Source organism: Pseudonaja textilis, chromosome 1 (assembly GCF_049901715.1).
Source record: "Pseudonaja textilis isolate UNSWEBS1 chromosome 1, rPseTex1.2, whole genome shotgun sequence".
Taxonomy (NCBI): domain Eukaryota; kingdom Metazoa; phylum Chordata; class Lepidosauria; order Squamata; family Elapidae; genus Pseudonaja; species Pseudonaja textilis.
In genome coordinates, this window is record NC_141990.1 from 254468030 (window position 1) to 254481481 (window position 13452).

General features: G+C 35.1%; 1 protein-coding gene across 9 annotated transcripts in view; it reads right to left on the reverse strand.

The window, feature by feature from the left end:
• The window catches only part of SHANK2 (SH3 and multiple ankyrin repeat domains 2), a 358512-nt gene that overhangs the window by 259546 nt on the left and 85514 nt on the right, over nt 1–13452 (reverse strand). For 5 of the 9 annotated variants that reach the window (XM_087921306.1, XM_026706776.2, XM_087921302.1 and 2 more), the window contains exon 10: nt 12806–12872. In XM_087921306.1, the coding sequence (XP_087777432.1) occupies nt 12806–12872 (67 nt within the window). Of the gene's footprint in view, nt 1–9891; nt 9946–12805; nt 12873–13452 lie in introns of all 9 variants that reach the window. The other 4 variants (XM_087921305.1, XM_087921301.1, XM_026706768.2 and 1 more) reach the window with 1 other exon arrangement.

The window sequence follows — 13452 nt, forward strand, 5'->3', positions numbered from 1 at the left end:
GTATTTTCTAAAAGAAAGAATTAAAAGACATAACTGATGTGATTGCTTGTGATAAAAGACTCTGATAATCAGTGAACGATACAAGTATAATCAGAGATGGTGAATCCATTATTTTAGAAACAATTGACATGGAAAAAAATGGAAAAAGTGAAGGAAATAATAGTGAAATAAAATGATTACAAGAAGAGAAATAAAAGACCTGTACAAAAAGGTATTAAACCACCATAGAATGAAAAGTGGATATAAATCAAGAAATGTGAAACTGCTTGAAAAGGAGGAATAATGTTGCAGAATGCCACAGAAGTATGTATGTTGCATTTACTTACTCAGATTGCTGTGCTGCTCCAATCTAAAGAATCTGAGTAATTAACAAGCTTTGACCATCCTTCAATCAATAGTACCAATGTCCTCAAGAGTTAAAATTATTCCTCCATTCCATCCTACAAAGCCCTCCAAAACAAGATCTTGACTATTTTTTGGAAATATAGCAGGGAAGCTTATGCTTCAGTGGAGTTTGTTCCAGAAAAGGGGGACATTGTTGGAATGGCTCATATAAAGGAATGCCTAGGATTCATGATGTCACATTCTTTTGGAGGAGTGACTCTTAATATGTTTTTTCTTCTTGATCTACCCAGATATTTACCTAGAGTAGATTATCTCAGAAATCCCAGGCTTTTAACCATACAGCACTTTAAAAAGTGGCCGTATCTCCATGAAACTCGTAGAAGTCCCTTAAAATGTGGCTGTCAGCAGGATTGGATCTCTCAGGGAAATGGACAACTGATGAGATGGCTACACTACACAAATCCAAGAGTCATATATACAAAGATTCAAGAATGGTTGGAAGGATAGAAGGATACTGAGGTTTAATAAATGATGTTGGTTTGAACTATTTTTGGCCAGATTTCTTTTTCTTTTATCTCCTTCCTTTAATTTCTTTTGGTTACTGTTTCTTATACTTTCCATAACTTGCATGGAATGTTGCAAATTCCAGAAAGATGCATCAAGATGGATATGCATGTACGTAAGCCCTCTCTGTCTGATTCCTATGCAAAATTCATTGCCAATTTTTCATGCCAGAATTGATATTAGAATGAAAATCACATGAAATTAGGCAAGGGCCACCTGTAGCCCTAAGATTGCACATTACCTATCCATACCTTACAATTTGGAACATTCATGGCAATTAATGAATATTTTCTTTCTTCTTTTTTCCGTATTCCACAATGTACAGTTTATTGCTCAATGTTTGCAGGCCTGATTTAAACTATCACATCCCTTTCAAAGGCGACCAGTTTAGCAAAGTAATATGCCATTTGAAAACTTACATTATAGACTATTATAATACAGCAATGTCAATTTCATGCATCATAACAAAAGCTAGAACTAATTGAAATATGAAACCCATTTTCAAAATATTTTTTAATGATTTTGGAGACTGAAATTAAAATAAAAATAATCCATAAATATTGGAAACAGGCAGAATTTTATATGCATGATGTCAAATCTGTGTTCATTAATTATTTGTACAAAGTCTGGTCGGTTTGTTCAACTTAGAATCAAGAAGAGCATTGTTGGCAGATGGTGGCATACATTAATTTAAAGGAAAAGCATGTGAAGACACTCTAATTTTGTTTATGAAATTGTTGTGCCCTGTGATGGCGCAGTTAATGTAAATATCAGTGAAAGTAAAGATCTGTATTTGTTTCAGGGAGTTGGTCATCAGGACTCAGAAAAGACAATATCAGAACATTTTAACTTTCCATGACACTTGATTATAGATTTCAAGATAGCTGTTTTTGAAACAATTGAACTACACCAACACTGTTTAGCAAGAGGTTGTGGAACTCACCTACATCAAAAAGTTTCAGGCCATTTCAGAAGGTCTTAACATACATGAACACATTGCTACTTGATGAGGTTTTGCAATCTGTTTCATGTAACTTATTCTGCATAAACATTCTTACTCCTCATTCCAATTTATATTGCTTCAACTACTTTATGTTCTAATGAAGAGATATATAGTTCACAAATAATAAAAATTGTTAGTCTGAAAAGGTGTTACCAGACTCCTTCCAATTTACTGCTAATTGCTATTTCTTGCAAGGCAATGTAAAACTAGTATATATAAATAAATGCAAAGAAGTGCAATCATAGAAATAATATCCTTCCCTGATATTAAGAAATAAATTGTCAACTATTATAACATATGTTTAAAACTACTCCAATGTTTCTATTTTAGAAAAGCCTTCTATTTCTAGCCTCCAGTATTACCCATCTCCCATTTCTCCTAGTTTTAAATGTATAGTGTGATCTAAACTGGGGTTGGACTGGAGACATTATTATTAATAAGATAATTCAAGATTGTCTTCCTTTAGAATTTGTCACATGTTCCAAACTGTTCTCAAATAAAACAAGGGGCCTTCTTAGGTTTATGAATGTTAGTAAAGTATTTGAAAAATGGTATCAAAATAATATCAATTATCCTATATTCCATAAAACATGTATTTCAAATATAACAATTCTCATGAAAAAAATGTTTAAAAACTATGGGAAGAGGACTTAGAATTGAAGCCTATTGAGTCATTATGGAGCTCCGAAATGGCGTAAGATTTCCCAATATCCATGATCATAAAAATAATTCATTTAAACCCTTTGAATATCATTTATTGTTTTCTTTAGCCGTGGTACTGTATGTACTGTATATGAGATTATTCATAGATGAGATTACTCAATTACTGGTAGCTTCTTCATTTAGATGTCTGTATTTTAGGAGGGAGCTGGAAAAGTGCATAGATCGCTATTCATCAGCAAATGAGTACTCGCAAAACAGTCTCATCCCACCCCTTCACCAATAAGAACAATATGTTTGGTTAGTCTATGTAGCAAGGAGAGTTATTACCACATATCACTAAGTAGGAAAGAAGTTATATGTTATTGCTATAAGGGAATATTGCATCCAATTCTAGTCACTAAGATACAAGGACAAGAAGCAGTGGGTGGAAGTTCATCAAAGAGAGAGATCCATCCTGGAACTAAGGAGAAATGTCCTGATAGTCAATGAACAACTTGCCTCCTAGAGCTGTGGGTGCTCCATCACTAGATGTTTTCAAGAACTAATTGGACAACGATTTGTCTACATGGTACAGCTCTCTCACCTTAGGCAGAGGATTGGACTAGAAGACATCCAAGATTCTTTCCAGTCCTCCTACCTTGTCCTATCCTTATCTTATCCTATTTTAAAAAACATGCCTTTTATAAGTCAGAGTCACCACCTTGGGATGTACATTTGCTATAAGGCAGCCAATCATATTTATATATACTAGTCTCATCCATGAAATGAACTATAGATTTTTTTTTCCCATCTGAAGAAGCTTTTAAAGATCATGAAATCCAATCCCATCCAGATAGAACTAGTACCTGAAGCAAATTCTGGCACTTATATAGGGGCTGAGCACAGACAGAATATAAAATTAATATATGAAAACAAGATACAGTGTCCAATGAATATGAATATCCAATCAAGAATGTAGATGAAGCCAATCAACAATGGGGCAAAACATAATTTGGATAGCCAAATTAAGCTTAATTAGATAGGTTTATGAGAATCTTTCTACCAAGCATTCAATTGATCCCAACCTGATAAAGACCAATTAAACACAATGTTCCATTCCCAACTCTGTCATGAGTATAAAGTAAAATTACATACCAATTAACTCAAGGAGAAGATTCTAGACATTAATACGTATACAGATAGTCCTCGACTTACAACCACAATTGAGCAGAAAATTTCCATTGCTAAGTAAGACAATTATTAAGTGAATTGTGCCCCACGTTATGTCCTTTTTGCCACGGTTGTTAAGCAAATCACTTCAGTTGTTAAATGAATCACGTGGCTGTTAAACGAATCTGGATTCCCCCATTGACTGTTTATTGGAAGCCAGGTTGCAAATGGCAATCACTTAACTCTGGACAGTGAACTTTTATCACATAACCATGCGGATACTGCAACAGTCATGCATGACAACTGCTCATGTCACTTTTTCAGTGCCATTGTAACTTCAAACATTCACTTAACAAATGGTTGTAAATCAAAAGCTACCTGTATACCCATGTCTCTGTGACAAATATAGAAAATGCCATCAATTTACTATCTCTTAATTCTTTTTTTTTTTTTAAGAAAGGATGTTTCTCAATTGTAAACAGTACACAGTGCAATTGTATACAGTACGATTATAAAACAAATATCAGGACAAAGCACTAATTACTGACCATGAAATATCTTATTAACAGTTGCTTTTCTGCAAGCTTTTGGAGTCTTCAAAATAGCAAAACAAACCTGTTCAGCATCTTGGTATCTACAAACAGCCCAAACTATTTATACAATTCTCAGCACATTTTAAAATAGAATCAGAAGAGCTGGAAGACAGAGCCATTTGGCAGTACTATATAGATCAAGCAAATACTGACAATAGACATTTTTTTTTAAATGTACGTTTCAACCAAGAGATCCTCTACAGATTATAAAATTGAACAAATTCCTGACACTAGCTCCAAAATTCACATAGAGAATATTACTTCAAGAAGTGAAGAACATAACCTCAGAATATTATATGGAAAAAAAATGCACATGGTTAAGAAATTAAGCATCTATAAAATTTTCCCATACATGTAATCTAACTTTTATTCCCAAATATTCATACATGCGCTAATGTTTCCTTCTCTGTCCATACGTAAAGATTTTTCCCATGTCCCTACCAATATACAGAAAGCTACAGCACTCTGACTTTATGTTCATATAGACTGAATGCATGCTTATAGTACAGGGTCAAAATTCTTTTGTATACTATAAGCATGCATTTTTGGTTCTCCATCTACCCACTCCATCATCCCAACCTAAGTATTCAGTTAGGCATATGTACCACTAAAGGTTGCAGGTAGCCCCTTCAAACATTTCTATTATACAGAAAACTGACTCCCAAGTAAAATTTGACTCCCCACATGACATACTTCTTTCCTCTAATCTTGCTCCACTTCACCTTGTTCCCCCTGCCCCTGCAATTTCCATATTTTCCATGGATAAGCCTTTCCATAATACAAATAGCTGGTGAAGTTGTAGATTATCTTTATTCTTCAGCACTTTACACTTATTCTAAGGAAAGTAGAATATAGATTAAAAAGGTATTTAGTGTGTGTTCCTTCTTTTTCATTCAGCCCGATGTCTCTATGTGAAATTGCTAATCTCAGGATCTTCCTTTTGCCTTTGTTCCCAAGCCATGTGTGCTTGGAGCTTTTTAATTCCATCTGGAGCTCCAAACAGAATGTAGCTAATTGGATGCTAGGCTTGGCCCATCCCTCGCAATTTCCCTAAATTGATCTTACTGCTAAATTTACGAAGCTACATAACTAATTCTTGCTCTCAGAAACATTCATACGTGCATTTGCTTTCTCCAACACTGTTCTTGCAGAGGGCAGACTGAGGTCAGCACGGTATAGATCGTACAAAACATGCACATTTGTCCAAAAGGAGACAGCAAGCATCCCTTCAAAAATATACTTCTGTACCTCTGCAAGGAGCACAGGAGGAACAGCTGGAAGCTCTTCTAGGAAATGTTTTTGGGGTAAATAACAATAATAAAACAATAAGCCAATTACAGCAATTGCAAAAAAGGAGGGGAAAAGAAAGAATTAAAAGTGAAAGGACAACAAGTCAAAGGATGTTATATTTCAGAGGAAAAAGTATGAGGAAGTAAAGTAGCAGATCCAGAGCAGCTAAGCTAGAAACAAAGAAATACAAAGCAAAACAAAGAATTATATAAATATTCCTTATCCATGTAAAATGTGATTATCATCATAATTAAAGTAATACCAAAATGGAAACAGAAGACCTTTCATTGACTTATTAGATAAGATTTAGTGGAAGAGAAAATGCAGAGATGGAGAAACAGAGCATATGGCGGCAAAAGTGCTCCTGAAATCACTGTGATTTTGAGGCTATAAGACCAGTGATAATTTTAGAAAACACTACAAAAATTTAGATAGCCCCAGGCTAGCAATTTTCAGATGAACAAAAGAAACATCAAGGAAAACTGTCTGACACTTACGTTAAGAGAAGAAGAAGGAGATGGAAGAAGAAAAGCATTTTTATTTGGTAGCAACTTGTCCTTAAGCAGAATACAAGTAAAACCTAACAGTGCAATATAAATCAGTCTCAATCTACATCACTATAAAAATATTATCTAACCCAGGAGTATCAAACTCAAATTCATCAGAGTTGTGTTTGATCTTGGAGGGGCAGCTCAATGTCATTCCTGTCAGAGGGCGCGTGTGGTGGTCCAAGTGCTCTGCCAGTGAAAATGGGCTCCTGAGTTTCATTTTTGGCTGCAATGGCCTCCTGCAACCCTGCCAACCCTGCCAGCTCCGCCCTCCCGAGCTCCATTTTCACTGGCAGCGACACTGCGGGTCAGTTCTTTGTTGTTTCCAGGGTGGCCCTGCAGGCCAAATCTAAGTACCCCATGGGCCACATCTGGATGGAAGGCCTTGAATTTGACATCCCTGATTTAACTCAAAACATGACTGTAATTTAAGATGGCATTGCATGCAGCAATGGAAATAAAAGTTCTTTGAGCTTCATAAAGGTCCTGAAAAAATAGACAGCACTTTTTTAAGCCTCAGGGGACATACTCCAAACATAGTTCAAAGGGTGTTGATTCTAAAGAGTAGGAGCAAAATGTCCCCCTTCTCACAAGTGGGAAAGCTAAATGATCCAGATAGTTCAATGAAGCCAAGCAATTAGAAGTATGAATTGTAATCAAGTTATTAAGAAAGCTGGAGCTCCTTGTATGCATAGACCAGAAGGTCAGACTGGAAGAAGAATCAGGACAATAATCCATGGGAGCAGTCCAAAACAGGTTGCAGAAGTAGATGCACGCCATAAAACTGAAATTGCAGCAGCTGAAACAGGGCTGGGGGAGTTCAGCAGATTTGCTAGATGTATTTAATTGCATTGATGCAACATCTTCATTTTTTTAAACTTATAGGTTTAAAAATAATCCCTATTCAATTTTAATGTAAGTACAGTCACTTAGCAATCGAACTTATGACAGAACCTGAAAAGGCTACTTATGACCCAGATTGGAAGTTCTGATGGCCACTCCATCCCCCCACAGTCACATGGACCCTCAGTAACTAGCCCACATTTACAGTGGTTTGCAGTGTCCTGCAGTCACACGAACAGAATTTATGTTTTTGTCAGAAACAACGGGCTTGCTCAACAATCACAGCATTGGCTTTACTACATTCATTTAACGCAATCACAAAAGTCGTAAAATCAGGCATGGTCATGTGATGACTTGCTTAATAACTGTCACAACTTACAACCATAATTTCAGGCTCAATTTCAATCATAGGTTAAGGATAACTTGTATTACATTGCAATTTTCTTTTGTCTCTGCTTAGCAAAATTAAAATTCTGTGCCTAAAACGCATAGAAAAATATAACATCATTTAAAAAGTCAAAGTGCTTTTTTTAAAGAATGATCAATAGGTATACTAACAGTTACAGCATCAGAAAACAATGCTATAACATTTCATCTAAATGAAAATTATTCAGCTCATACAAATGTTACTTTTACCCTACTTTTATCTCACTATGTTAATTTCCATACACTTTACAATGTATCTTTTCTTTGTTTCTTTTATAAAATCAATTTCCCTTCAAAAGTTCAAAAAGATATTATGTCATATATTACCATTCTAATTCCTATTAAAAATACAGAAAATAATTAAAACTTCAAAAAAGCATGAAATTTTTCCTCATGCAATGTTCTTAGACAGCCACAACTCAGAACTTCTTAGTAAACCTTTGCTCTGTCAACTCAGTGGGCCATCGCAACACAGAAAAGCAATTATTAAATGACAGAGCAGTAGAATATTGTTATTTCAAATTCCACTATGGCATTTAACAAGTCTTTTAAAATTATGCAACCAAAAATCCTAACAATTGAACTATGGTATGACAAACCAATTTAATTAAAGATTTTTAGGGAAGTAGAGTATCTTGAATTGTTTGGATGTGGGGAAGAATGACTGAGCAATTAAAACTTACAAGTAATAGAAGATTAAAGGTGAGGGTTTCCCTGTCCAACTCAATGGAGTGGTATTCACCTCCATTTCATGGTCAAAGGATCCAGCATTGTCCAAAGACATTTTCCACAGTCATGTAGCCAACATGACTAATACACCAAGGCGCATAGAACATTGTTACTTTCCCACCAAAGTGTTGTTTATGTGTACGTACTCGCATTTGCATGCTTTATGAGCCGTGGTGATGCAGTGCTTAGAATGCAGTATTGCAGGCTAATTCTGCTGACTGATAGCAGTTCGATTCCACCGACTCAAGGTTGACTCAGCCTTCCATCCTTCTGAGGTTGGTGAAATGAGGTCCCAGATTGTAAGGGACAATATGCTGACTCTGTAAATCACTTAGACAAGGCTGTAAAGTACTGTGAAGCGGTGTATAGTTTTCATTCTAAGTACTAGTGCTATTGCTTTCGAATTGCTAGGTGGGCAGGAGCTGGGGGAAGGAGGGGAGCTCACTCCGTCATGCAGCACTCAGATCTTGAACTCAGGCAGTCAGCTTTTCAGCTGACAAGTTCAGCATCTTTAACCACTGAGCCATCCTGCCTCATTTAATACAAGGTTAGGGGAACATTATTTATGTTCTATAGGAATGAAAATTTCTGCATTCTATTGAGCAAAATAGGAGCAAGTAGCTTATCTATTTTCTAGCAATATGGCTACTTAAGATTTTACATGTCAGTTAGTTGTTCCATCTTCGATATCATCTTGATAATGCATAATTGCAATCATTTTTATTTTTATCAATTAAATGCACCAAATAGACTTAGCTAGTGAGGTGTTATATTATTTTCTGGCTTCAGAACAAAAGTTTTAGATTTTATAGTTACAGATAAACAATGGCTTTAAATTCATGACATCTTTTACTTAAAAAATAAGCATGTTGAACTGTCAGTATTGTTTTTATTTTGGCTTTTAAAATAAAACTGCCATGAGAATTCATCATAGCATTTGAATGAAGATTAAGATTACTCATAACTAAAATGGTGAATGAACATGGCCACAATAATACTTCCTACCCTTTCTAGTTCTACTAAGGAAGGCAAGATAAAAATAGTGCAGCTCGCACATGCTGCTCACTGTTTTATTTAAAGTTCCTTTAGTATTTCTAATTTCAATTGGTGAAAATCAGGGTTTTAAAAATTCTGATACCTATATTAGTCTGAAAGAACTGTATTTTTATAAATTTTAAACAATTCATTTGAAAAGCTTTAAATAAATGAATAGAATTAAACCAGATGGTAGTTAATTCAAATTCTTAATTAAGAAGCAGTAATATTGACCTCAATTACTCTGGCTTCAAAATAAATGCTCAAGATGCAAAAAAGCAGAAATGACAGCTGTTTCTTCAAAATATAAACAAAAACCATTTTCCATTATAAGCAGTATATTTAGTGCATTGATATCCAGAATACTAATATTAATTCTAAAGCAAATGCCAAATATAGCACATATAATAAAGAATGGGTTGAATGCATCAGCAGCCATTTGGTATCCACGTATATAAAATTAAATTTTAAAAAATGCTTCAAACACCCACAAATCATCACATATACACATTCCTGCATAATTATAGAGGGATAAAAGAACTCTGACTTGAAGCCTAGCAACAGTATCTAAGTATTAGTTAGTCTGCTAATCAACTACCAAAACTCACACACCACCACTTCAATGTGTTTCATATTTAAAATAAAATCCCTCCTGTTTCTATCTTCAGAGCAGCCGAAGGAAAATGAATATGATAAAACAAACCTTGTTCACTTGAAGAGGAACAACCCATGTCATTTAATCCATCGGATAATTCATCTCATCACAAACAGCCAAGGCAATACAAAATAAAAAGAAGATTTAAAAATAGATTATCCAAGTCAAAGGATCTTTGGTTTGCAACATATTTCAAATGTGCAGACCTGTATTTAAAGAGATAGTCCAGATTCCTATAGATATTATTGCTAGTTTTTTGCATCTCCATCCTATAGAGGCCCTAATAAATGCTGTATGGCAAATGCTTTCTAAAGCTTCAGTGCCCATTTAGTCACAGACAGCTGTAGACTGGATGAAAACAATCAGGGATTAACTTTTTTATTCTTCGTAGCCTTTAATCTATTACTTTCTCTTCAGATAAATAAAAACATAAAATATGACAACTAACTGCAGGACAAGAAAGCAAGGATAACGTGTCAATCAAGGATAATTATCTTTTGGACCCGAAAGACTTTCCCTCTTAAAAGACAGAACACTGGTTATAAAACATGCAGTAAATGAAACGATGCAGCTCTCAAGAATAATTTAAGGTGCTTATTAAAAATACCCTGATATATCTGTAATATTTATATAAAAGGCTAATTAAAATTGTGAAATTTGAATAACTTAAACTAAATCACATTTAGTGTAATATTTAAAATACAATTACACCTATCAGACATACGTATGACTCAGCCAGAAAAATCTTATTCACCAATTAAATGTGTGCGTGTGTGTGTGTGTGTGTGTGTGTATTTGTTTTCGCAGATTTTCACAGGTACAGGTATGCAGGTTTTGGCATTGGGTCTTTTAGACCCGAACACGCCAAAACCCACATATGTATGTATGTATGTATGTATGTATATATGTGTATGTGTATGTGTATGTATGTGTGTGTGTATGTATGTGTGTGTGTGTGTGTGTGTGTGTGTGTGTGTACATATGTATGTATATGCATGTATATATGTATGTGCTTTTCCTGGTTAAATATATATATAAGACCAGGGTCGTGTTTGTCCTATCAAAAATGCTTTAAAATAGAATTAAATATCTGTATCTTTCCAAGTAAGAATTTGATTTTTTTTAAAGATATGAAACACACATACTGATCATTTTCTTGATCTAAAAATAGCTTTATTAGTATACAGCAAGTGATGTACTAATGAAATGACACAAACCAAGACGTTATTTAGATGCTATTTTTATTTTAGATTGGAAACATGTCTTAGCTTCATAAGTTTTCCTAGCTCCCCCATTTATAAAGGAAAAGAAGACTAAAAATGTGTGAATATAATGGTAAAATGCATTTTTATCTTGCTGACATCTTTAACGCTAGCCTTCAGAAGTGTGTGTGTGTGTGCTGACTTCTGGCAACTGCCCTACAGCTTTCTTTGGCAAGATTCTCAGAAGTGATTTGCCTTTTTATTCTTAGGACTGAGAGACAGGGATCGGGTATAATATGAAGCATGACTGAGGCAAAATATGCTTTTTCTAGTTAAATCTACTGCTGAGTTTCAGGGCTACCTATGCTTCTGCTAAGCATGCCAAATCTAGGAAAACATGTAGACCACAAGCCTCAGTCTTTTACAGAATGGAAATTCAAGCACAACCTATGTTCAACCTTTAAGACTTTAAGGTTTAAAGTTTAAGTATCTGGTACAAATCATGATGCAAGAATGAGGGAACGACATTACAGTGCAAACCTAGTCTTTGTACCTGCATCCAGAGGTGGTATTCAGCAGGTTCTGACCAGTTCTGGAGACCCGGTAGCGGAAATTTTGAGTAGTTCAGAGAACCAGCAAATACCACTTCTGACTGGTCCAGCCCCCATCTATTCTCTGCCTCCCAAGTCCCAGCTGATCAGCTGGGTCCTCTTTTGTTGCTCTGCACAGGAGAACAGAGCTGGGAAGCAGGTTACTGGGATGGGGAGGGAATGGGATTTTGCAGTATTCTTTCCCTGCCACGCCCACCAAGCCATGCCCACAGAACCAGTAGTAAAAAAAATTGAATCCCACCACTGCCTGCATCCCACTATTTAACATAAATATATGGATCACATGACTTATGCCACAATGCACGTTTTATTATTTGCCCCCTTGCTTGCACTTTCCTAGGGATGCCAGTTGTGTTCTACCTCTATTTGATCCAATACATTTCCTAATATATAAGATGTCCATCTTATCAGGATTTAGCTTCAGTTTGCTTTCCTTCATTGCCTCTAATCCTCTGCTCAGAAAAAAATGATGTTCATCTCATATCTATATTTAAATGTCCAAAAATTATCTCGGCTCAGATTATTTTTAAAAAGCAAAGGACAAAGCTCCTGTGACAGAATGAAGAACCCTCTGACCACATCTCAAAGTTGGAGCTACATCATATTTCAAGCCCTCTCAATCAGTTTCCTTCCTAGTATGAATAGTGTTCTAAATCTGTGCAATTTTTACTTTTACTCAATATTATCTCAGTAAAAAGATCCAAAAACCAAAAATACTCCCAATGCAGGAAAGATCTTCCCTCTTTCTCCACACATTTGACATATCTTCTAGATCTAGAAACTCTTAAAATATAATGTATTGTACTACATTCCCCAGGCTTGTATAAGAGTATTAAGAAAAATTTTCCAAAAAAAAATTCTGATACTCTTCTGAGACAAGAAACATTTTGACAGATATCAATAGAAGAGAATATATGTAGCTCAGGGTTGAACTCTGAAGTCTTGAATAGTCTCTGAGCTTGGTTGTTTGCCTGCAGACATTTTTTTGGAGTTTGGGAGTTTTTCAAAAGTGTACTTTTAATTAGTTTTTATATATAAACGATTATTTAACATATAATATAAAAATTATTTCATTTTATTATCATTCTATATAATTGACTAATGCAATAACTTCCATTCAATATTGAATAGAAATCCCAATGTACATACCAATATCAGTTTCCTTATGATTCTTGATATATTCAGCAAGTTCAAAATTTCCAGCAATTATTGCTACCTGAAAAATTATAAAACAGGTTATATCTAATATTTCAGTGTATAAAGTACAGCATTCATTTCAAATTCTAGGAATCAATAGATAGATGATGAAAGACTTCCACAGTGCAACTTTCTGCATGTTTTCTAACTTCTAATGAGTCATGTACATAAAAAGATAAAAGTGCCCCTCGGGTTTAACTCCTTTAGTTGGCACCAAATTTAGGGGGAGGTGCTGATCTCTGTTTCTATAAACTACTGAGTCAGTGCTGCCTAACAATTCCACAATCCTGTGGCCAGCATGACATTATATCACAGTGCAAAGCATATGGGAAAACATGGAATGCTGTTAACATCCAATCAAAGTGGTACCTATTTATCTGCTTGCATTTACATGCTTTTGAACTGCTGGATTGGCATGGGCTGAGGCAAGTAACAAGAACTTACTCCATTATGCAGTGGTAGGACTGAAACAACTAGACCATAGACCTTCTCCAGTATCTATTAAGCCATTGAACCACAACAACTCCTTCATCACATACACATTACATATTAAAAAGAAGCTTTAATTTCTGTAAACATTGATTTTAAACATAGGACTG